The sequence below is a fragment of the Haemaphysalis longicornis genome, unplaced genomic scaffold (genome assembly GCF_048455015.1).
Source record: "Haemaphysalis longicornis isolate Haplotype H1 unplaced genomic scaffold, Haemaphysalis longicornis Haplotype H1 scaffold_8, whole genome shotgun sequence".
Lineage (NCBI taxonomy): Eukaryota > Metazoa > Arthropoda > Arachnida > Ixodida > Ixodidae > Haemaphysalis > Haemaphysalis longicornis.
Window position 1 is genome coordinate 19,961,444 of NW_027526445.1, and position 24,915 is coordinate 19,986,358.

Below are 24,915 nucleotides of genomic sequence, written 5' to 3' on the forward strand. Positions count from 1 at the left end.
CCTTTTGGTCACAGGAACAATAGGTGCAGCCCACTTTGCTGTCTTCACTGGAACAAGAATGGAATCTCTTCTTAATCTTTGGATTTCTTGAGCGGCTCCATCTGTCAAGGCATACGGAAGTGGCCGTGGCTTGAAGAACCGAGGCGGAGTATCTGAAGGAACATATAGAGAAGCTTTAGCACCCTTGAACGTAACCAGGCCTTCTTCAAACACTTCGGCATAGTCTTGGACTAGGTGTTTGATGTCGGAAAGTGCGTGTACGTTCACTTCAACGTCGGAAACGCCGATGCCCAGCTCACGCATCCAGTTGCGTCAGAGAAGAGTGGGCGATCCGTCCCTGGTAAGAAAAATAGGTAGGTCGGCCTCCTTGCCATGAAACTTCACGCTAACGTCAGCTTTGCCTTGAACCTTTTTCAGTTCCCCGGAATAACTTCGCAGAAGCACTTGTGACGGCTGCACAGGAACTGGAGGCAAAAGCTGTAGAAGACGCGACTTGGCCATGACGGAGACACTTGCCCCCGTGTCCACTTCCATGCGGAGCGGCTTGCCGCAAACGTAAACAGTGACGGTGAAAGGCGGAGGCGGCGTGGCGTAGTCAACTTGCCACATGTCGAAAACTTCGGAAGATGAAGTTCTAGCGGCGTCCTCATCGCGGACAGTATTCACACGATGACGGTTGCTCGACGACGGTGAACTTCGTGGCAATAACGAACGTGCCTTGGAAGGACTGTAGCTTTGGGCTTGGCTGTCATTTCGTCTAGAATTGCAAACCTTCGCCAAGTGACCTCGTTTGTGGCAGTAATTGCAGATTGACTTCACATGCTTGCATATCGATGCGAGGTGTCCGTCCCCGCAGCGGTAGCAGGTGGCGCACCCCGAGCCTGAGGAGACACGGTGAGTCGAGAAGGCGCTGCTCGTGTTAGCTTGGGCTATCTCGCCTGCGTCCTTTTTTGCTGCTTCCATTGCCAGGGCGGTCTTCACGGCATCGTCGAAGGTGAGGTCCGGTTTTTCCAGCAGTCTTGTTTGGACGTCCGCACTGTTGATGCCACACACGATGCGGTCGCGGAGCATGTTTTCGAGTTCAGCACCAAAGTTGCAGTGCTCGGAAATGCTCTTTTGTGCTGCGATGAAGTTGCTGACGGATTCACCTTCCGCGCGAACGCGCGAGTTGAAACGAAAACGCTGCACAACGGCAGACGGCTTCGGACAGTAGTGACTTCCGAGAACTAAAAGAATCTCCTCCAGCGTCTTGTCACTGGGCTTGGCGGGCTTGACCAAATTTCGGAGCAAAGCATATGTCTTCTGCCCGCAGCAGCTGATGAACCCGGAAGTACGCTTTTCTGGGGCGACATCGTTGGCCAAGAAGAATCGTTGGAGCCGGTCCACGGGACAGGGCCAGTCGTCTTCTCCCCCCTCGAACGGTTCGAGGTTGCCGAAACTTGGCATTGCGAAGGGATGGCAGAGCGGTGCGGGAACGAAGACTCACGTTAAACTTCTTTCATCCTCGTCGCCTGTTGTTAGAACTGTAGAATTGCGGATGGGCGAGCGGTAGGAGTGACTACCGCGAACAGTAGGAAAACAGGCCCGCGAAAGACATGAGAACATGCCGAGCCATTTGCCCAGAACGAACTGTCTTTATTTTTCCAAAACGGCCACTCGCTACTGTGCCAGGCTTGCATGGCTCAGCACAAAACTATCAGCGCCGCGTGGGGGCGCTGCACTTTTTCTAACATTGTAACACCCTCATTTCCTATTCTGATTCTACTTATATATATATATATATATATATATATATATATATATATATATATATATATATATTGAATCAAAATCTGAAGTTAGGCGCTCGTTGAATCAAGACAGACGGGTGGCCGTCAAGAATGCCAAGGCCACCAAAGAGAATAATGTGGTAGGTCATTTATTACCATTCAAAAACATGCACATTTCTTGTAAACAGAAAGTGGATATGATATGCCCGCAGGGTCGTATCCGAACAGACATGAACCGCCCAAGTTGTAAGCTTAGTGATTGTCGCACGAGACGCGAATTCTGGAGGTCGTGGGTTCGAATCCCACCAGGTGCGCTTTTCTTCTCTATTTGCTCTCTCTCTCTCACTCTCTCTCTATATATAAATATTTAAGTATTTCTATATATATAAATATATGTATATATACATGGGGACCAAAATAAAACTTCCAAACTGGCATTGAACACAAGCAATAGAACAATATAGCAATTACGATTGTTAAATCTTGTGCGTATATATATACATACATACATATATATATATATATATATATATATATATATATATATATATATATATATATATATATATATATATATATATATATATATATATATATATATATATATATATATATATATATATATATATATATATATATATTTATATATATATATATATATATATATATATATATATATATATATATATATATATATATATCTACCCTTGTCACGACATATTAACTCCGAAAACCACCCGTTCGACTCCATCAGGGTCACACTTTTACAAAGTGGATTTTCTACTACAAGAGAACGCGAACAACGTGAATCTTACATTATTTACAAATTCAACACCGTAAAGGCAGGAATGAATGTTAGCCCGGGCATTATGTCGTCTATACATGCTGTCGATAGTCTGGCTGCAGAATAATCCCCTATCTAAATTGTAAGTTTCTGTGTTGTTTAAACAAGTAATCAAGCTATTCTTATTTTATTTATTCCCTTCCTGGGGTGTCCTCACAGGCGGCATATGCCACAAACAACATCGAGGCGCCCGCCGCCGTTTACTCCAACAAAGGACCCGCGCGACTCCCGCGTGCGGTTAGGGGATTAGTTAAGCCCCTTCTCCCTGGTTCATGGTCAGGGACGACCCTGTCGGCTGCCCGGGCAGGGCAGAAGAATAGAGCTAAGAATGATGAATGGCGCTCGCCCGTCCTGCCGTTAGGCAGAATCGTGCATGCTTTGAGCCACAGTGCGGAGATCGTATTTACACTCTTAACGAGCCTGCCTGTTTGTTTTGTAGGGTTGGCGTCACTGAGATATGTGTGCGGCTGCGACCGCTTCCTGTAAACTCTTCCCGTAAGGTCAGTGACCATTAGAATTCTGTCCCTCCCAGTGATGGTGTGAGAGGGTCCCTGTTACTGCTTTGCGCTTTCGTTTCTTAAGCAGAGCGGCCCCCCTCTGAAGCGGGCGCTACCTGTCACTCGTTCTACAAGCTGACGAACGATGGAGGACATGTTTTTTGAAAGAGTTGTGTACTCCTCTCTCTTTTCTGCATGTTTAGGTTTGTTTGTGTTTTGCGTTTTCTTTCTTGTCTTTTTTTTTCTCTCTTTTTTGCAAACCTTCACCATACCTTGCCGAGAGCGTGTTTGTTGCTACCTCTCTCCCCAAATCCCCCCTCTCTCTTTTTTCGGCGTCGTTGGACGACGAGCTTATAAATACGTCCACAGAAATACGAAATGTTGGCTTGAGAAAGATCGCCATGCGATCGAAACGTCGACCAATAAACAGTTTTGTTAGAAGCTATACCCATTTTTTACTATATATATATATATATATATATATATATATATTGTAACCATGGTTGCAATTAAAAGGCAAAATGTGTTTATTAGACAAGGCGAACTTATGCCCACAACCAACGAGCTCTGGCTAGCGGCAACCGTTATACCGTATTCTTCCTTGTTCTATTCGTTCGGAGCGCACTTCTTGTCCTCTTCCTTGTTTCGAGCACCGCCTAACGGCCAAACGGGAAGGTGCACCACTATGAACCTGGCGGGAAGTTCACACTGTACCACGGGAGCTGCTGCATTGCTGCCCTCTCTGGGGTGGCATCGACCCCATGCTACTAAGACGCGTATGCGAAGGGGCAACGAAAAGAAAAGAATAAAAAAAAATTAAATATTATACGAAACACAAGGCAGCAAGAGGGCAGCAGTAACCAAGGAAAAATTAAAAGCACAGCAGGTCAAACGGGAGTGTCCAATGGCCGGTCGTAATAACGATTTAGGTGCCCCACGTGCACAACTTCAGAGCTTGGTAGACGTCAACAAGAAACGTTGGAGTTGCTCTCAGGTGACACCTCGTAGTTCAGGTCGCAGATACGTCGGATAACCTTTTAGAGACCGAAGTAGTGGCGAAGTCCACGACAGTCCGACAGTCCACGGCGGCGGATAGGCGTCCATACCCAAACAAGGTCGCCGGGACGATACTCCACATTCCGTCGTCTCAGGTTATATTGCCGGGCGTCGATTTCTTGTCGCCTGCAGATGGGAAATCTTGCAAGCTGACGAGCTTTTTTAGCGGTTTGTGTCAATTCCTGAACTTCAGTGCCGGCTACGTCGTTATCCACAGGGAGCATTGTGTCGAGGGTTGTCGTCACTGGGCGGTCAAAACAAGCTCAAAAGTGTGAACTGGGTCGTTTCATGCATGGCTGAATTATAGGTGAAAGTGGCATAAGGGAGAATTTCATCCAATGTCTTGGGGTTGAGGTCGATGTACGTAGACAACATGTCAGCCAAGGATCTATTAGGTCTTTCCGTGAGGCCGTTTCTTTGTGGGTGGTAAGCAGTAGTCTTGCGGTAAGTACTGTGCGTCAAGCGCAGTACTTCCCACATGAAGTCAGATGGGAAAGCCGTCCCCAAGTCAGTCAGTACTAGAGCGGGCGCTCCATGTCGGAGGACAAGTTTGTGAAGAAAGAACATCGCTGCCTCGGTAGCGGTTGCCCGAGAAAGAGCGTGCGTCTCTGCATATCGCGTGAAGGAATCCGTTGCCGCAATGATCCACTTTTTCCCTGAGGCTGACTTGGAGAAGGGGCCAGTAGATCCATGCCAATTTGCTTAAACGGTGCGTCAGCAGGGTCTAGTGGGTTAACTAGCCCTGCAGGTTTCACGGGTGGCGTCATCCGGCGCTGGCAGTCCTGTCAGGTCTTCAAGTACTGTTGCAGCGAGGCTAAGAGGTTTGGTCAGTAATACTTCTTATGAATTCTTGCGAATGTGCGAGTGACCCCTAGATGCCCAGCTGCAGGCTCGTCATGGCATGCTTGTAAAATTTGCGTGCGTAATTCCGCGGCTACGACAAGAAGAAATTTCTCTTTACTCTGATCGTAATTTCGCTTGTAAAGTACGTTGTAGCGTAGGCAGAACTAGTTGATTCCTCTAAGAAAAGCACGAGGAAACCAACGTTTTTATCCCTCACGTATTCAATGAGTGGTCTAGGCTCCACGTCGGACAGTTGGCTGGCAGCGATATCTGCTGCTTGGATCATCACGGCAAAGGGGAAGTCCTCCTCCCCGGCTTCAGGGGAATCGGTGAAAATCGGTGCCCGGGACAAACAATCAGCATCACTGTGTTTGCTGCCCGACCTGTACACGTCCTATTCTGATTCGCTACATGCATAGCGAGGGCCTCTGTTCTGGCAGTCTTGGTGCCATTGGGAGCTTAAGACGGTTCAACGCTGGTCGGCCACTCTCGACATGTCGTAGACGCTCGAGTCCCGGCCCGGGGGGTAAAAAGAAGGTCCCCTTCACCCCGAGTAGTCCGAGTGGCACTGGCTACCACCCCCAAGCGCAGGAAACAAAAACACCTGAACATAAATACCCCACAAAGTGGACGCTAAAGTAGCCCCGCCGGTAGCGTAGTGGTTACCGCACCAGACTGGTGTTCTGGAGGTCATGGGTTCGGATCCCACCTGGCGGGCATTTTTTCTCCACTTTCTTATTTTCCAAATTCTTTATCTTGACCAACTACATCCTCCCCTTTGCTTTCCGAGGTTTTCTTGACTGCCAATTCTTATTTCTGCCTTATTTTCAACGAGCCCCTCATTTCCTATTCTGATTCGCTACATGCATAGCGAGGGCCTCTGTTCTGGCAGTCTTGGTGTCATAGCGAGCTTAAGAGGGTTAAATGCTGGTCGACCACTCTCGACATGTCGTAGACACTCGAGTCACGGCCTGGGGGTTAAAAAGAAGGTCCCCTTCACCCCGAGTAGCGCTGGCTACCACCCCCAAGCCCAGGAAACAAAAACACCTGAACATAAATACCCCAGAAAGTGGAGGCTAAAGTAGCCCCGCCGGTAGCGTAGTGGTTATCGCACCAGTCTGGTATTCTGGAGGTCGTAGGTTCGGATCCCACCTGGCGGGCATTTTTTCTCTACTTTCTTATTTTCCAAATTCTTTATCTTGACCAACTACATCCTCCCCTTTGCTTTCCGAGGTTTTCTGAACTGCCAATTCTAATTTCTGGCATATATATATATATATATATATATATATACGGTTTGGAAATGAGGGGCTCGTTAGGAAATACACAAAGAAACGCCGGCAGTCTACAACGCCAAAGAAGGCATAGGGGAGTGGTTAGACTTTTTTTTTTTTTTGCGTGTTTTTCTTTCTTTCTTTCTTTCTCACGTAATTAATAATAATAAAAAAATAATAATGTAACATCACTAACGGTAAAGAAAAAAAAAAGTCTAACCACTCCCCTATGCCTTCTTTGGCGTTGTAGACTGCCGGCGTTTCTTTGTGTATTTCCTAACGAGCCCCTCATTTCCAAACCCTATTATCGTGCGAAAGCTTAGTGAGGGCCTCGGTTCTGGCAGCCTTGATGCCAAGGTAGCGTAAGAGGGTTACGCGCCAGTTGACCGCCCATGACAGGCTGTAGACGTTCGCGTCACGCCCCGGGGGTTGAAAAAGAAGGTCCCCTTCTCCCCGTGTAGTCTGAGTGGCGCTGGCTACCGCCCTCAAGGGTCAGATACAGTTGTAGTAAATATAAATAGCCCAGAAAGTGAAGCAGAACACAGTCGCCCAGATAGCCGAATTGGTAAGGCATTCGAGATCTAATCGAAAGGCGTGGGTTCGGTCCCCACTCTGGGCGCGTGTTTTTCTTTCTTTCTTTCTCACGTAATTAATAATAATAAAAAAATAATAATGTAACATCACTAACGGTAAAGAAAAAAAAAAAGTCTAACCACTCCCCTATGCCTTCTTTGGCGTTGTAGACTGCCGGCGTTTCTTTGTGTATTTCCTAACGAGCCCCTCATTTCCAAACCCTATTATCGTGCGAAAGCTTAGTGAGGGCCTCGGTTCTGGCAGCCTTGATGCCAAGGTAGCGTAAGAGGGTTACGCGCCAGTTGACCGCCCATGACAGGCTGTAGACGTTCGCGTCACGCCCCGGGGGTTGAAAAAGAAGGTCCCCTTCTCCCCGTGTAGTCTGAGTGGCGCTGGCTACCACCCTCAAGGGTCAGATACAGTTGTAGTAAATATAAATAGCCCAGAAAGTGAAGCAGAACACAGTCGCCCAGATAGCCGAATTGGTAAGGCATTCGAGATCTAATCGAAAGGCGTGGGTTCGGTCCCCACTCTGGGCGCGTGTTTTTCTTTCTTTCTTTGTCACGTAATTAATAATAATAAAAAAATAATAATGTAACATCACTAACGGTAAAGAAAAAAAAAAAAAAGTCTAACCACTCCCCTATGCCTTCTTTGGCGTTGTAGACTGCCGGCGTTTCTTTGTGTATTTCCTAACGAGCCCCTCATTTCCAAACCCTATTATCGTGCGAAAGCTTAGTGAGGGCCTCGGTTCTGGCAGCCTTGATGCCAAGGTAGCGTAAGAGGGTTACGCGCCAGTTGACCGCCCATGACAGGCTGTAGACGTTCGCGTCACGCCCCGGGGGTTGAAAAAGAAGGTCCCCTTCTCCCCGTGTAGTCTGAGTGGCGCTGGCTACCACCCTCAAGGGTCAGATACAGTTGTAGTAAATATAAATAGCCCAGAAAGTGAAGCAGAACACAGTCGCCCAGATAGCCGAATTGGTAAGGCATTCGAGATCTAATCGAAAGGCGTGGGTTCGGTCCCCACTCTGGGCGCGTGTTTTTCTTTCTTTCTTTCTCACGTAATTAATAATAATAAAAAAATAATAATGTAACATCACTAACGGTAAAAAAAAAAAAAAAAGTCTAACCACTCCCCTATGCCTTCTTTGGCGTTGTAGACTGCCGGCGTTTCTTTGTGTATATATATATACATATACACAAAAATGGTTTCGACCACGGTAAAAAAAGAGAACAGATATAATAACGTTTCGGCCGAGGGCCCGGCCTTCGTCTGACGAAGGCCGGTATATATATATATATATATATATATATATATAGCAGGTAAGGAGTTCCGGACTACCCTTGCAATAGCTCAAGACTTGGGTGCAGGCACTTGTAGAACACTGAACAGGTATTTTATTGTTCCCGACAGTTTTGAACGTCGGAGCTTTCTTCTTGCAGTGTTATCATATTATAGTATTATAGACACAAAAACCCTTATACATAAATGCCTCAGAGGGCTCTGTTTTCTTCTCGCCCTCGCAAGGAGAACCCTCGGGGAGAGTAAGAGAGCGGGGAAGTAGCAATAAGATGTGGTAACTCCTCTACAGAAGGTGTGGAAAAACTAAAAAAAGAAAATATGAAAGGAGATAGGAAAGTTCAAAATGGAAAACAGGCGCAGTTGAGACGTTCATAGAGAAAAAACAGAAGCATAAAGTTCAACCAATGTACGTCTACGGAGAAAAAACCGGTGTGCTGCGTCAGGGTACAGAGAGAGAGATATACATAACATATGTAGAGTCGCCGATCGAAAGCCTTATCCAAAATTTTCTGGATGGCGGAGAAGCATGCCAACCTCTGCCTACTGGTGATCATTTGCAAGAAAGAACGATAAACAGCATTCGTAATTGCGCTTTCAGACCGTTGGTATACAGAGACAAGTGACACATTGCCTGTAGGTGGCCGAGGGAAGCTTTTAGGAAAACGAAACACTTTGGACAGACTTGGAAAAAAGGGTCATGGTTCGTCTGAGTGAAATGATCCGGAAAAATGTGCGTAGAAACGGATGTATGCCCCTTTAAAAAGAAGACGCGGAGATGGATTTATTAACTTAACTCCACCGTAGGGGCCGTTGCCCTGCAGAAAGTCCCCTCACCCCCCCCCCCGTCCCACTTGTTTCACAAATGCTAGTACAACGCGGCTCCTTTGAGAGGTGGGGGATTTGTTCTACATACATAAAAGAGCAAAATAATGGAAAAAAGTATACACCAACAAATTCACTGTACGACCAGTCGCTTCGCCCTCCATCACCATATATAAGGGTGGTTACGTCAGTTTCGAAAGCAGCTCAATCTCCCTGTTGTCTCATATATTCCTTCGGCAAACGTTCGAAATTTATGTATAACGAATGATTCTCCTTGTTCCCGCTCGTATGTGGTGCGCCAGCCAGAATGAATTACGACGGCCTGTATTTTTGCGAACAAGTGACCCAGGTGTCGGAGATGCAGATAGAGTTGAAGGTCGTTCAGGAACTTCACGTGGGCTTTGTGATTGTTTAACCTTTATCAGAAAGATGTTTTTGTTTGCTCAATATATTCGTCCTCACGGAAAACGGAAAATTGCACAAAACCAAAATGCAAAGGAATGCAAATGAGACAAAGTTTCCCGACGTGGGACGCCGGCGCCCCGACGGAGGTTGCCGAGGTGGCGGACCGGTGGGGGGGGGGGGAATAGAGACTGTTTAGGACTCAAAAAAGACCCTTAGCTGCTCTTATGTTTTGAACGTCCCAAATAAACAGCCCCCGCCTGCTGAACGCAAACAATCGCGTTTTAACGTTTTGAACATTACAAGAAGCGAGCTCTCTCTGCGGTAATCAAATTACTGTAAAGGGCACAAACTTCTGTCCTTCACCAGGAACCGTTAATGAATTCGAAGAATATCAGGACCTCGTTGACATTGAGACAAAACCAGCGTCCACGCGCAAAGTTCCCCAGGCGTCCAACTGAAAGCAAGACCAAATGAGCCACGGGATAAGCACTGGAATCTGTACATTTCGGCCATGCAAAAACATGTAATGAGAGAGTTCGAAAAACGGTTGCATATTCGCGGGAACCTCGCTAGAGATGAGCGTGAAGCACTAAAGTGCCAGAGTGTGGATACTGCCATTCTATTAAAACCTCAAGACAAAGGCGGTGCTGTGGTAATTATGAATAAGACTGACTATCTAAACGAGGGCAGCGAGAACTAGCTGACGAGACATTCTACCGCAAGCTCCCAGACGACCCAACATGGCGATTTGAAGCTTAAAGTATAGATATATCAAGTCCTTGCTGCGTGATGGGAAAATAACCGATCCGATGTATGAAGCGGTGCTGCTCCAAAATTCTAAGCCGGGACGTTTCTCTCTCCTACCTAAAATACACAAAGAAAAAAATCCGGGTCGCCCCTTTGTATCCAGCAATGGAACAGCAAAGAAAAAATATACAGTTTCATTGACCACCAAATTACAGACATTCCCAAGACTTACCTCATACGCAAAGGATATAGGCCACTTTCTCCACAAGGTTTCTGGCCTCCAGGTCCCAACCGGCAGTTTTTTTTTATTTTGGAAGTTTGCTATTCAGCATAAGGGGAAATCAAATGTATTGATACACCCCGGATTACCGAAGGGGGCCATGATGTGGTCCTCGTATCCACGCCATGAAGTCAGGCAGACGTCCGGGGCGCGGGCCGCAGGTGGCGATGTGGACATCGCGTTGGCTTCGCAGAGCAGGGCAACTCCACACCAGGTGCTCTGCTGTAGCCTGGTCAACTGGAGCTGGGAAAAAGGGGCAGGTGGAGTTGAACGGGGCATGGTATTGAGGAGGCCAGGACCTCGTCACAGCTGGCGTGAGGGCGACTCCCAGGCGAAGACGTCGGAGCAGGGCCTCATCTTGGCGATACAACCCGCCAACGAGACATGCGACGGAACAGCTGCAGCGATTGTGAAGCTTGATGCTTTGCAGAGAGAATCCAAGGTTTTGCAGAACCGGTGGCCGTAATATCCAAGCCCAACACCCGCAGGTAGATGCTGTTGGTATAGGCGTGCCTTGAACCGAAAGACGGATCGGGGAGGTTGCCAACCGCCGACGGCCCCATGCGTTGGCCACAGTGAGAAGGGCTGTTTTGTTAGGCGAAAGCGTTATCGTCACCGTGATTGTTACGTCCCTGTACATTCTAATATTCCTTATTTTTATGGCATCCTTGCCGGAGTCTCATGCTACGCTGACTCTAATTTCTGCTTGGACATAACCGCTGGCCTATTTAAAACCCTCCTCTTCCCCGTCCTTGAATTAATCACTTCGAATTCGACAATACCCACTTTCTACAAATTTAATGGCGCAGCCTTGGGCACCAAAATGGCACCTACATACGCTAATTTCTTTACGGCGCCATTCGAAGGTGAGCGTATTGAAAAATGCTGCCCAAAATCTAACCTTTGTAAACAATTTCTGGATGACATCGTCTTCATTTTAAATAATGATGAGGCATGCCTCAGGGAATTTCTATCACAAATCAACTCTCTGCATTCGTCAATCAAACAGATATCAATACCATATATTGGACAAAGTGAGATTACAAAAAAACATTGTACAGGAAGCCAACTGACCGCCAACGATATCTTCACAGGAAGCCCACCGACCGCCAACGATATTTTCACTTCTACAGCAGCCATCCCCGCCATTGTAAAACCAATTTACCTTACTCAGAAGTACACTGGTAGCGCAGGATAGGCTCGGATGGAACGAGTTCGAAAAACATGCTCAGAAGGCCTTCCTGATTGATAAAAATATCCTGAAGAAATTATTGACGATGCGATAAGCAGCGCACACGATTTACAAAGAGAAGACATTCTCACTGAAACCCCAAAAGAAACCCAGGATTAGGCTTAGTTCCTAGGTACTCGTGCAAAACTTCTGAAGTGAACAACACCTCGACACGAAATTTTTAAGTCATAAGGCAGAGTGAGCGCTTGTCAGCTGTTTTTTAGCGGCAATCCCGGGATGTGCAGTCAGGGCAAAAACAAACGTACCTGAGCGAACTCTAGGCGACCGGCCAGCGGCAAGCCGGGCTCTAAACTTTGTTCCCACATTGAGACCACTAATGTTGCCCAAGCCACCAGGACAATCTTTAAATGTGAAATCAAGGACAACCTCAACTGCGACCGCCATAATGCAATCTACGAAGTCCGTTGCCTTGCCTGTGAGGAGGAATTTATTGGGAAAACAAGAACATCTTTCCGCTAAAGATTTTATCAATCACAAGTCGATATGAAAGGGACTCCCTACCCTTCCGCTCTCTCGGCATCTCCGACTCCCGGGTCCCTCTTTTTAAAAATGAAGGCCTTATTAATATCAGTCGGGGTTCCGCACCACATACGACCGGGAAGATAAAGAATCATTCTTTACACATAAATGTCGGACTTTTGCCGAATGGATAAATGAAACAACAGGGAGATTGAGTTGATTTCGACAATGACGTAACCCCCTGAGATATTGTGAGGGAGGGCGAAACGAGAGGTCATGAAGTAAATTTGTTGGTGTATATTTTTCCTTATATTCTATTGCCCTATAAAGTTTGCAGAACACATCCCCCACCTCCAAAGGAAGCCGTGTTCTGCCGGCATTGTGAGACGATCGGGACGGTTGGGGGAATGCGGGGACGTTCTGCGTGGCAACGGACCCTCCGGCGGCAGTGAGGTAATAAGTCCTTCGCCTCCTGCGGTTTTTCACGATGCATAGATGTCGTTTCTGCGCAAACATTCAAACCATTTCTATCCAACGGACATTAAGAAGCCTCTGCGCACTAAAGTCTCCTTCGCCATTTTTTTCCAAGTCTCCCCAAGAATGTTTCCTTTCCCTATAATCTTCCTCCAGCCACCTGGGGCCATGTCGCACTTGTCGCTGTCTAACAACGGTCTGAAATCGCAATTACACATGCTATTTTTCGTTCTTTCTTACCATTGATCACCAGTAGGCAGAGGCTGGCACGCTCCTAGGCCATCCAGAGACTTTACGTTCAGGCTTTCGAGCTTCGACCCCCCAAATGTTATGCATCTCTCTCCCCACCCAGACGCAGCACGCCAGTTTTTTTAATGTGTAGACGTACATTGGTAGACGTTTCTGCGTCTGTTTTCTCTCTATGAGCGCGAAAATTGTGCCTCCTTCCAAATTTCCAACTTTTCTCTCTCCTTTCCTCTTTTCTTTTTTTTATAACGACAAGGTACGACAAGTTATTGTTACGACAAGTTATTGCTATTTGCTAGCGGTTTTACTATCCCTCAGTGTTCTCCTTGGTGAGGTTGAGAAGAAAGGGGAGCACTGTGAGGCAAAGTGTGCATAAGCGCTTTTCTGTGCATTCCAAAATAACCCCGAAGAAATGTCCTACTTTCGAAACTGTTGGGAATAATGAAATCCTTCTTCACTGTTCTCCAAATGTCTGCACCCAAAACGTGACCTATATATATATATATATATATATATATATATATATATATATATATATATATATATATATATATATATATATGTATGTATTACTTTAGAGAAGGTAGCGGCCTCAGACCTCTGCCAACGTTTCGTCAAGGAGACTTGACTTTTTCAATGCATCAAGGTTCATCTCTCGCAAACTGTTTTATAGATACCGATTGAGTTGGAGAGAGAGGGGAGAGGTTGTTAAGGAGGACAGCAGAGTGGGTCAAACGTCGGCTGAAAGGATCGAAATAGTGAGAGAGAAAGGGAGGTGTGGTTACTGTGACAGGACCCCGCAGTAGAGAAAGAGGGAAGACTACGAGAGGGTCGGAGAAAACCGGGGGGAGTGGTTTAAGCTGGGCTTTGGTGGGGCCGGGCAACCTCAAAGGAGGCTTCCGGGAAGATCGGGGACGAAAGGGGTGTCTTGGGGGTGCAATTGCAACGTTACTGAACTGTGCGTAAGAGAGAAAACTTGTAAACAGCAACAGCCCGTATAGTTTGAAGAATTCCGACAGGGGAGGTCAGTGTTCGCAGAAGAATAGGAGCGGTATGCCCGGGTACAACTCACGCGGAGCTTTGCGGTACGTTCAAGGACTTCGTTTCTGTTTTCTGTCTTTTTTCTTTTTTCCTTTTTCCTTTTTGCGTGTGTGAAAAAGCAGGTAGCAAGATGAAATGCCGAAGGTCGAGGGAGGCGAGTGCGCGTGGTAAGCCGAAATTAGCTAGGAGCAAGACCAAAGAAAAAAGGGAGAAAAGCACAGAAATTGTTTTCGAGCATCAGCTTTGGGGATGGGCAGGCAGGAATATTGCAAATGGAGATGCCCAGTTTTTGTAAGAGCATTATTTTTCTGTTCGATTCAGATACCGTAAGGTTTCTAAGCTGCCTTTCGAAGCGTTGATTCCAGCCGGCTCCAAGAAATTGAATTTATGGATTAAGTACGTTTCTCTATATTTCCGGTCCCTTGGAGACTCTAAGTTTGACTGCAGAATATAGAGCTTGAGATCATCGAAATTGTGGTTCGAAAGTGCCTGCTACGGAGTCACTGTTATGAGTGTCGGCCCGATGTCCATTCAGGCGTACGTTCATAGGTTGACTCGTTTCTCCGATGTGCTGCTTTTGACAGAATGAGCATTCGCGCTTATACACAATGTTAGAAGAATTGCAAGTGAAGCTTGCATTATTCTTGTGAAATAATGGCTGGCAGTGCTATTGACAATGCAATCCGTCTGCAGATGTTTGCAGGTCTTGCATCTAGTGCGGAGGCAAGGGCTGATGACTGGTTCCTGGGAAGCGCTAATTTTGGCAGGCACTAGAACGTCTTTTAGGTTCTTGTTTTTCTGTAGGTAACTCTTGGGGCTTCGGAAACGTCTTTTGAAGTCGGACATTACTTTTTAGAATGGGGTAGTATTTCCGCAGGATGTTGTTTATTTATTTATTTAGAATACTTTCAGGGCCCGGAGGCTTTACAGAAAGAGTGGTACAAAGGTGGTACATAAAGAGGAAAAATAAAAGCACATTGTCAATTGTCAATTAAGGGCATTTTGTACAGCAATCTCGAATTTAACAGGATCACCTATATCAACAATGGAGGCAGGAAGGTGGTTCCAGTCATTGCTGGTTGTAGGAATGAAGGAATCGTATTACATGATTGTACGGCTTGTCGGTACGCCTACTTTATGCACGTGGTCCGATCGAGAAGATATGTACGAGGGACAAGTGAAAATTGCATTTTTCAGAATGGGGTTGTGGTAGAACATTTTATGAAATATGCAGAGGCGATACCATTTTCGACGCAGTGAAAAAGCAGGAAGGTGAAGAGATGTTTTCATCGTGGCTACGCTGGCCTGCCGGGAATAATTTGACAAAATAAAAGAGCTGCTCGGTTTTGTACTGCGTCTAAGGCTCTGACGAGTGAGGTTTGAGAGGGGTCGTACTCTAGCTTCGAGCGGACTAGTGTTTTGTACAATGTTAATTTAAGCGACCTAGGCGCAGAGGTGAAGTTGCGACGCAGATAACCAAGCATGCGATTAGCGTTGTTAGTTACGTAGTCCGCATGCGCATTCCAGGTTAGGTTGCTCGAGATATGAAGACCGGGGTATTTGTACATGTTAACAGGCAATAGGGCAGAGTTATTAAGGAAATGCAAACTTGAATTCTGTTTGCTGCTCCCAGTTACACGCATTGTTTCGCACTTGCTAACCTTTAGTTTCATCAGCCATTTATGACACCAGTTCGACACATTGTTAAGATATTCTTGAAGCCTGTAGGCGTCACTCGGGTTAGTAATTTTACTGTAGATTACACAATCTTCCGCAAAAAGCTTGATTGATGAGAATTTAACACAATCAGGAAGGTCAATAATGCAGATAAGAAAACGTGAGGGCCCCAGTACTGATCCTTGCGGAACTCCCGATTTCACTGCACGAGTATCAGATGAGTAATTGTTAGATCTTACGTATTGTGTTCTGTTTGAGAGGAAGTATCTAATCCAGCTAATAAGGTTCACATCAATGTTAGGCTTGCTGAGTCTAAGAATAATAGGTCGTGAGAAACGGTGCCGAATGCTTTAGAAAAGTCGAGAAAGTTTCAATCGGTGTCAGCTCCTGTGTCAGCGTTACTAAACAGATCATTGGTAAAAGATATTAGTTGGGTTTCACAAGAGAACATTCGTCTGAAACCATGCTGGGACGCATTAAAAAAAGAGTTGGTTTCAAAGAATTCCATCAGGTGAGAATGTAGGATGTGCTCTAAAAAATGGGGTGGTAGTTATCAACCGAATGAATATTGCCTGATTTATGAGCCGGAACCACCTTTCCCGTCTTCCAACCGCTCGGCAACGTACGAAAGAGCAACGATTGATTACAAATTAGAGCAAGGATTTTGGACGTAAGCAAACCCGTACATTTCAACATCTTCGAATTGATCATATCCGCACCTGTAGTTGATGAAACTGTCAAATTAATAATCAATTTACTCACACCTCCGTCTATAATGATTGGCTCCATCTGTGGGAAACTAACATTGTGTAGTGGTGGATGACAGGTTGGAACACATTGATTGAAAAAAGAGGCAAACCCTTTATTTTAAGGAACACAACACTTGTTGGGGCAACAACCACATTGTTAGGATCAATTATTGTAATCTGTCTATTTTAGCTCCACTAATATAGCTCCCGAATTTTTTCGGGTTGTGTTTCAGAAGGGAGGGAAGTGTGAGGTCAAAAAATGTGTTTTTACGTTTGTGCTGGCCGTATCGTATTCTGCTTTCATTTGACGATAAGCAGACCATTTATCGGGGTGATTTGTTAGTTTGGCGCGACGAAAAAAGGCGTTTTTTTGTTACGCAGGCGCTTTAGGGTTGCGCTAAACGATGGAGAGCGGGGATTAGAAGTTACTCGTCGTTTACGCACGTGGCACTAAATCAAGTGTAGCAACATGTTTTTGAAAATTGACAAATTTTCTTCAAGCGATCGTTCCTAAAACTTGAAAACGTAATCATAGTAAATGCTTCTACTTCGTTGGTATTTGACGCAATATCAGCTCTGCCAAAATCTTGTATAATTTTCGCTTGCTACCTTTAGAAGAGATTTCAGCTTTTAAGGTGAAATGAAGTATCGAGTGGTCACTAATTCCAGGAAGGTATGTGATAGGAGAAATAGGGTCGGGCACATAAGTAAGAACAAGATCTAAAGTGTTTACACTTGTGGCTGTAGTACGCGTAGGTCTATGAACACGTTGGGCGAGGTTGAAATCGTGGCAAACGTTTAAGAAGTGTGTAGACTCAGATGTGTTTTGTCTAACAGTAATAGAGTCCTTGTGCCATTCGATTTTGAGGAAGTAGAAATCGCCAAACAATAATCGTGAAGAATTTGGGAATCCGACGAGAACTCTGTGCAATAGATCATGTAGGTCTTCACAAAATGATGTCGAAGCAGACGGTGACCGATAGCACGCACAAAGAATCTATTCACGGCTGGCTAGCACAACACGAGCACAAACAGCTTCCAAAGGTGATACAATAGCAACAGAATTCGAAAGAAGGGAATTATAAACCGCAATCATCACACCTCCGCCTGACCGCAAATCGCGGTCGCATCGGTATATGGTGTATGCCGTTTCACAATCTAGAATTTCATTGCTCTGTATTTCTGCAGACATCCACGTTTCAGTAATAACGGCAATGTCAGCCGAACACGAGTCGATTATTGAACACAATGCCGAGCGTTTGTTACGTACACTGCGCGCATTGGTGTAAAAAACGGATACATTGTTTTGCTGCTGCCTGAGTGCAGAGGATAGCTATGGCGATTTAGGATGGGGTCCGGTCGAGCCTTTGGTGCTGTTTTCATCGTCATTTGGGTCAGTCTTGTTTTAGGTGGGGTCTATTGCACATACAGAATCCGTAGCTGCGCAGTACATGTATTTCTTTTTGTTAATTATCAATTTATTTATGCGCAGCCAATAAGTTTCACCGCTAGCTTTTCCATACCTTATAAGTTTTTTCGGGATTGTAATGTACCCCTGCAAAAATCTACGCCTACCGAAACACCAGCCGTTTTGAACTTAGATTTCTGGGAAAGGATGTTCTCTTTAGACGAATGACGAAAATGTAACTATTACAGGTCGTGTTTTGTTCAGAACATAAGCACGTAACCTGTGTGCTAGCGCAATTGCGTCATCAGTAAGGGCCGTGTTGATGTGCTCAGAAACAAGGTCCCGATATGAGCCCCCGATTCAGCCCACGTTCCGATGGGCGGTCATGAACAGCTTAAAATACCAAGTTGTCTCTTCTTGAACGATCCTCATGCTCGTTTAGGCGGGAATTTATATCTCCATTTTTAATCCGGACAGCATCAGAAATTAAAGGCGAAATAACAGATGAAGTAGGCTGAGTTCCAATAGTTCCAAAAAAAAAACTTTACGTTTCTCGCTGTAGCCGTTAATTCGGATACTTTTTGCGTGAGCTCGTCTTAGTTTTGCTTAAGTTCTCCTATAGCTTGCATTACATCAGCATGTTTTGAGTCAAACTTAGACGAAAGGACGGCTATTGCGGTGAGTAGTTTGTTATGTAAGGCAAGAGTTTCCTGGTCAAGAGGCCCAGTGTTTTTCTCAATGTCACCGCAAATATCCCCTCAATATCACCGTTTATGTTGGGGAGCGCGTTTGAGAATTTTTTTATTAAGGCTGGTGGTCGGGTGCTTTCGTTTCGACGTTGTTGCTTCAGCACTTCGTCTCTTTTTAGCTTGGATGCTCTTTCGTAAGCCGTATCCAGCGAGCTGACCGGGTGATTCCTGCTTTGCAGGGTGGACTTTAGTTCATTAGGGTGGTTTATATATTCTGTGTTATCACTGCACACTCTTCTTAGTCTGGTAGCCTGTTCTACAAAGATACCTTGTTTGCAGTGTCGTGGGTAATGACTAGTGTAGTCTAGGTACTCCTGTCCGTTTGTTTTCTATAAAGCATGGTTTTCAGTTTACGATTCTCAAGAACAATAGTGGTGTCTAGGAAGTTCACTTGTTTATCCGAGTACTGGCATGAGAACTCAATGGTGGGATGCGAAGAATTTAGTTGCAAAATGAAACTTTCTAGGGCTGTGCAGCCGTGCTCCCAAATTATGAAGATGTCATTTATGTATATAAGATAAGCCTTCGGCTTAAGGGGAAAAGAGTCTCAGAGTGAATTCTTCAAGTTGTCACATAAAAATTTTGGCGTAGGTTGGTGCGAAAGGAGTGCCCATGCTGGTTCTAAAAACTTGCAAGTAGTAAGATGAGTCGAACACGAAATAGTTGAGAGTTAGAGCTAATTTTAGTAAAGTTATGTAGATTTCCAACGCATGTTGGTGCCGGTTTTCTGCTAACGCCTTTAATGTAGCTTCTATTCCTTCAGTGATGGGAATGTTCGTATAGAGGGCGGAGACGTCGAGCGTGACCAGAAGGGCGTCATTGGGTATTTGCCCACCATCGTTTATTGCTTCTAATACGCGGAGAAAGTGTGGGGTGTCCTTAAAAACTGAAGGAAGAAAAGTCGGAATGTCTGCCAAATGGGGATTCAGAAACAGAGACAATGTTTACGTGCGGGTGTTGTTAGAAACTATGGGCCTTCCCGGACTGTCAGCTGAGAACTATGCTTCTGTGGGGACTTTATGGATTTTGGGGAGGAAGTACAAACGTCCGGCTTGCTGGTTCGTCAGTCTCATGAAGTTTAGTTCTGTTGTGGTGATTAACTGTCTGGCCAGCAGATCTGTGAGGGGGCTAATGATCGTGTGACTGTATTCGTTGCTGGGATCATGGTCTAAAAGATGGTAGTGACCACGGTTGTTAAGCTGCCTATAGGCATCATCTTTATATTTTTTCACTACTAAGATGACAACGCTGCCTCCTTTGTCTGCAGGTTTAATGATTATGTCCGTTCTGGCAGCTAGGTTATTTAGGGTGACTTCTTATGAGGGGGTCAAGTTCTTGCGCTTTTTTGATTTCCTTGTTTAGAATAATAATTTTTGATACTGATTTTATATACAAATCGAGGTCTGGAGCTTCCTCGGCATCTGGCGTGCATGGAGTGCTTGGTCATTGATTTCGCTCTTGTCTTGCTTATCGGAAAATAATTTCTTCAGCTTCATTCTTCGGGAAAATTCGGTGAGATCCTTGTGTAACTCGTATTCATTCACGTGGTTGTTGGTAGGGCAGAAAGTTGGGCCTTGCTCTAGGATGAATTTTTTTTTGTTGTCGATAATGTTTTTAAAAATATCTATAACGTTGCTGTAACACGTGACGGGGGAGGCGGATACAACATTATGTTCAGGAACAGGTGTCATGTGGTTATTCCTACTGTGGGGTCAAGATTCTACATTTTGGTAATTGACGGGAGAAAAAAATTCCACCGTAGCAGGTTCTGATGTGTCTGCTGGGGCTGGCAGATGATTTAGTGCCACGTCTTGAGGCTTAGCGACGACGTGACACCGCCTCAAAAAGATTGCCGGGCAGTACGACGTGAACATAGTCTTTCGGGCAAGCAACAGGCTGGGAAGTGTGTGTGCCAGCATTGATAGAAAGGTGCAGGACGGAGGAGCAGCCCGTTGTGATAAGCGCTCTATAAACCACGAAAAGCGTTTCACTAAATGCATCGGCGGAGTTGTGTACTCCATCCCGCTGCTTCCATGCCGTGGCCAATACGTAGGCCAGACGGGGCGGTGCTTAAATGTCCGATTGAGAGAACATGCTGGGCCTCTCAAGGGAGTGTCGTCCTCACGCCTGTCCCTCCACTGCAAGGAATGCGGTTGCGCTCCCAACTTTGAAAAAACTCCCAAGCATTTCCCCGAGGGTGAACATGGTTAAGTGCGAATGCACGGGGTGATGCTATGAGGGGGAGTAAAGTTAAAATGCGTTGGCATTCGCCCGTGAGCGCCCGCGAGCCGACCCACGGAGGTCTGGCAGTTTATCGCTGCATATATAGGGGGGTACGCCGCGCCGAGCGCGCCGAGCCAGGTGGCTGAGAGAGGAGGCGAGCGCAAGGGGAGAGGGACAGCGGCGCACGGCAGCTGCAGCCGAGCGAGGGGGAGAGGAGAGAGTGTGATGTCACCGTGGAGAGAGAGGCGCGCGGCAGCTGCTCGGGAGAGGAGGCGCGCTGTGACGTCATACCATGACGTCACGGCGCGAGGAGCGTTGCGGGGAGCGGCGCGCACCCGCGCAGCCACGGCGACGAGGCGGAGCAAGCGCGGTCACGCGGTGAAGTGACGTCACCGCGCCGTTGCTACCGACGCTCCTCTCCGCTCCACGCCGTTGCTAGGGAGAGGAGGACTGCGGACGCCGCCGCCGCCGGCGGTGGAAGGTTTGGGGTCGCTTATAAAGTGCATTCGTACTTAAAACAGTCGTGGTGATGAGAAGCAGAAGCCAGCGCACGAGGGAAATTGCCGAAACTAACAAAATTATACAAAGCGGCGACACGTGCGTGAGCCACCCGTCTATCGCGCTAGCAGATGAGGAAATAGATTTCCTTGACAAGTCGTGTGTGTAAAGTGCGTTCGTGATATAGTTGTGTGACTCGTGTATGATTTCATGAATTTTTTATCTCTTCTTTATTGCTTAAATAACACGTGTTCTTCCAATAAACTTTCAGTTGCTAGACAGCGTCTGTGTGTTGTTTTCGTTCGTGCTGACCACGATGAATGCTATCCAACTCGCCCAATTTGCTACCTTGTTTTTGTTTTAGGTTCTTGTTTCTTCTGTAGGTAACTTTTGGGGCTTCCGGAAACGTATTTTTAAGTCGGTCATTCCTGGCTAGAATGAGGTAGTATTTCCACAGGATGTTTATGTTAGGGAGCGCGTTTAAGAATTTGGTTATTAAGGCTGGTGGTCGTGAAGCTTTCCTTTCGAAGTATTTGCTTGAGCACTTCTTCCCTTTCTAGCTTGGATGATCTTTCGTAAGCCATATCCAGCGAGCTGACCGGGTGATTCCTGAATCACCAAAGGCCTCCGCCTTAAAGCTATTTGTTCCCTTGGAGTTCTCCCCCCCCTCAACTAGAAGCTAAATGGCGGGCCACTTTGAAGCGTGCATCGCTTTCCCTTCTAGAAATTCTCAGAAAGCGCTGTGACAGACCACATAGTGTTTTAAATGAGCAGATTAAAATCATTCCACTCACTCAGCAAGAAAAAATTGATCTTGATGCCTTTAAAATCGTAAAGAAAATGAGCAGGTCAAGAAACAGAGTTAAATTTGAACGTCAACGCACATGTGACCATTGAACCTCCTGTCCTCGCTAAGCCTGAAGACGTGACACTAAATCATCTGACGGCCCATGTAGACACATCAGAATCTGCTACAGTGGACTTTTTTTCTCGCGCTAAAAACCCAATTGTAGAATCTAGCTACTACCCTATTCTAGCCAGTACTACCCCATACTACCCCATACCCCATTATAGACAGTAATGACCGACTTAAGAAGACGTTTCCGGAAGCCCCAAGAGTTACCTACAGACGAGTCAAGAACCTAAAAGACATTTTACTCCATGCCAAAATTAGCGCTTCCCAAGAACCGGTCATCAACCCTTGCCTCCACCCTAGATGTAAGAACCACAAACATCTGCAGACGGATGGCATTGTCAAAAGCACTGCCAGCCATTACGTTCACAAGAAAAATTTAAGCTTCGCTTGCAATTCCTCTATCATTGCGTATATGCTAGAATGCACATTCTGTAAAAAGCAGTACATTGGAGAAACGTGTCAACATATGAACTTACGCCTGAATGGACATCGGGCCGACACTAACAACAGTGCCTCCATAGCAGTCGCGCAACACTTCAACCAGCCGAACTACAATTTCGATGATATCAAGGTCTATATTCTGCAGTCAAACTTTAAGTCTCCAAGGGACCGGAAATACAGAGAATCGGACTTAATCCATAAATGCAACTGCTTGGAGCCGGCTGCAATCAATGCTTCGAAAGGCAGCTTAGAAACCTTACGGTATCCGAATAGAACACAAAAATAATGCTCTTAATAAAAGTGGGCATCTCCATTCACAATATTCCTGCCTGCCCATCACCAAATCTGATACTTGAATACAATTTTTGTGCTTTTCTTCCTTTTTTTCTCCTGCCTTCTTCCCAGCCGATTTCGACATACGACGTGCACTCACCTCCCTCCACGTTCGGCATTTCATCTTACTACCTGCTTTACCCACACACGCAAGAAGCAAAAAGGAAAAACGAAAAAAGAAAGAAACCACAAGAAGCCCTTGAATGTACCGCAAAGCTCCGCGTGAGTTGTACTTGGGCATACCCCCTTCTATTCTTTTGCGAACACTCACCTAGCCAGTCGAAATTCTTCAAACAATATGGGCTGTTGCTGTTTACGAGTTTTCTCTCATTCACACAGTGCTGTAACCTTGCAATTGAACCTCCAAGACGCCCCTCTCTTCGCCGCTCTTCCCGTAAGCCTCCTTTGAGGACGCCCGGCCCCACCACAGCACAGAATAAACCATTCCCCCTGTTTTCTCCGACCCTCTCGTAGTCTTCCCTCTATCTCTACTGCGGGGTCCTCTCACAGTAACCACACCTCCCTGTCTCTCTCACTCTTTCGCTCCTTTCAGCCGACGTTTGACCCACTCTGCTGTCCTTCTTAACAACCTCTTCCCTCTCTCTCCAACTCAATCTGTATCTATAAAACAGTTTCATAGTGGAACCCTGATGCCTTGAAAAATACAAGTCTCCTTGTCGAAACGTTGGCAGAGGTCTGAGGCCACTACCTTCACTAAAGTATTATTTCTATCTGGTGACCATGTTCAAAACCCTCTCGTTCCTGCTGAAATGGGCTACAGCAGTCACAATCCACCGATGACCAGTCGCGTTATAGGAAGAGGCCCATACAGGTCGATGCCAATAATATCAAATCGAGCAGGAGGACCAGGAAGACGTTATAGCATCAATACAGGGGCTGAGGTTGGGCGTTTACGAAACTGACACGAAGGGCAGGACGCAATATATTTAGCGATGCTGGCCGAAAGAGACGGCCAAACAAACCTGCTTTGGATTCGGTCAAAGTTCTTGTGGAAAGCAAGATGTCCAGCTGTCGGGTCGTCATGAAAAACTTCTAAGATCTTGTTCCAAAGGCAGAGAGGGATGGCTGGAACCCATCTGTACACTTTAAGGTGATAGTTGATGTGAGAAAGAGCTCCACGACTCAGGAATGAATTTTTTTAGTTTTTGGCGAGAATGTCCGTTAAGTGGTGATGCTGAACCTTATAGTTGGTCGATGAGTGGTCGGCAGAACGTGTCGTCGCGTTGTAAAGATACAACGTTAGAAGGGAGATCCTGTCCGGTGATGTGCAGAGGTGCCATTGGCAATGCGGCTCCCGAATCGGAAGAGGTTAAAGTATCTGGTGGTGATGAGTGTCGACGACGGGACAGAGCGTCAGCATCCTTGTGGGTTCTGCCCGACTTGTAAGTCACAGAGAAGGTGTACTCCTGCAGGCGCAGAATCCAGCGGCCAAGACGTCCCGATACACTTTTAAGCGACGATGGGAAGCAAAGGGCAGCTGGTCCATCAAAACCGAGAACTGCCGCCTGTACAAATAATGTCCAATTTCTGCACAGCCTCATACAACGGTAAGTCAGTCTTTTTTATGGTATAGTTATTTTCAGCAGGGGGCAAAGTTCTGCTCGCATAGGCGACAAGTTCATAGGAGGCATCGGTACGTTGGACAAGGACAGCACCAAGGCCGTGCACACGGGCGTGGGTATGAAGAATGGTTGGGGCGCCCTCGTCAAAGTGGCATACTACAGGTCCACAGGTGACTGCTTCCTTTAGGGTTTTGAAAACTGTTTCGCAGTTTTCAGTCTGGACAAATGGGGTTCCGGAGAAGCTCTTGTTGCAAAAAACTAATGAGTCGCAGAAAGTAGGAAGGCAATCCAAGGAAACTTCAGAGTTCTTATTGACTAAGAGGCCGGAAAAAATTAAGAACTTTATAGATCTTATGAGGGCCGTGGCGTATTCATTCCTTGCTAATTACGTGGGTCGAGATTTCTTTGCTAATAACATAGGCCGAGTGAAAATGGCAGAAAAATCAACAATGT

General features: G+C 46.1%; 1 protein-coding gene across 1 annotated transcript; it reads right to left on the reverse strand.

Moving 5' to 3' along the window:
• Nucleotides 1-312: 312 nt before the first annotated feature.
• On the reverse strand, nucleotides 313-1,446 carry LOC144148208 (uncharacterized). The gene has a single exon (XM_077679790.1). It carries the CDS (start codon nucleotides 1,444-1,446, stop codon nucleotides 313-315), a length of 1,134 nt encoding a protein of 377 aa, XP_077535916.1.
• Between the last annotated feature and the right edge of the window lie 23,469 nt (nucleotides 1,447-24,915).

Excerpts from the sequence above, each read along its gene's own strand:
- LOC144148208 (XM_077679790.1), bottom strand. The coding sequence starts at position 1,446 with ATGCCAAGTTTCGGCAACCTCGAACCGTTCGAGGGGGGAGAAGACGAC.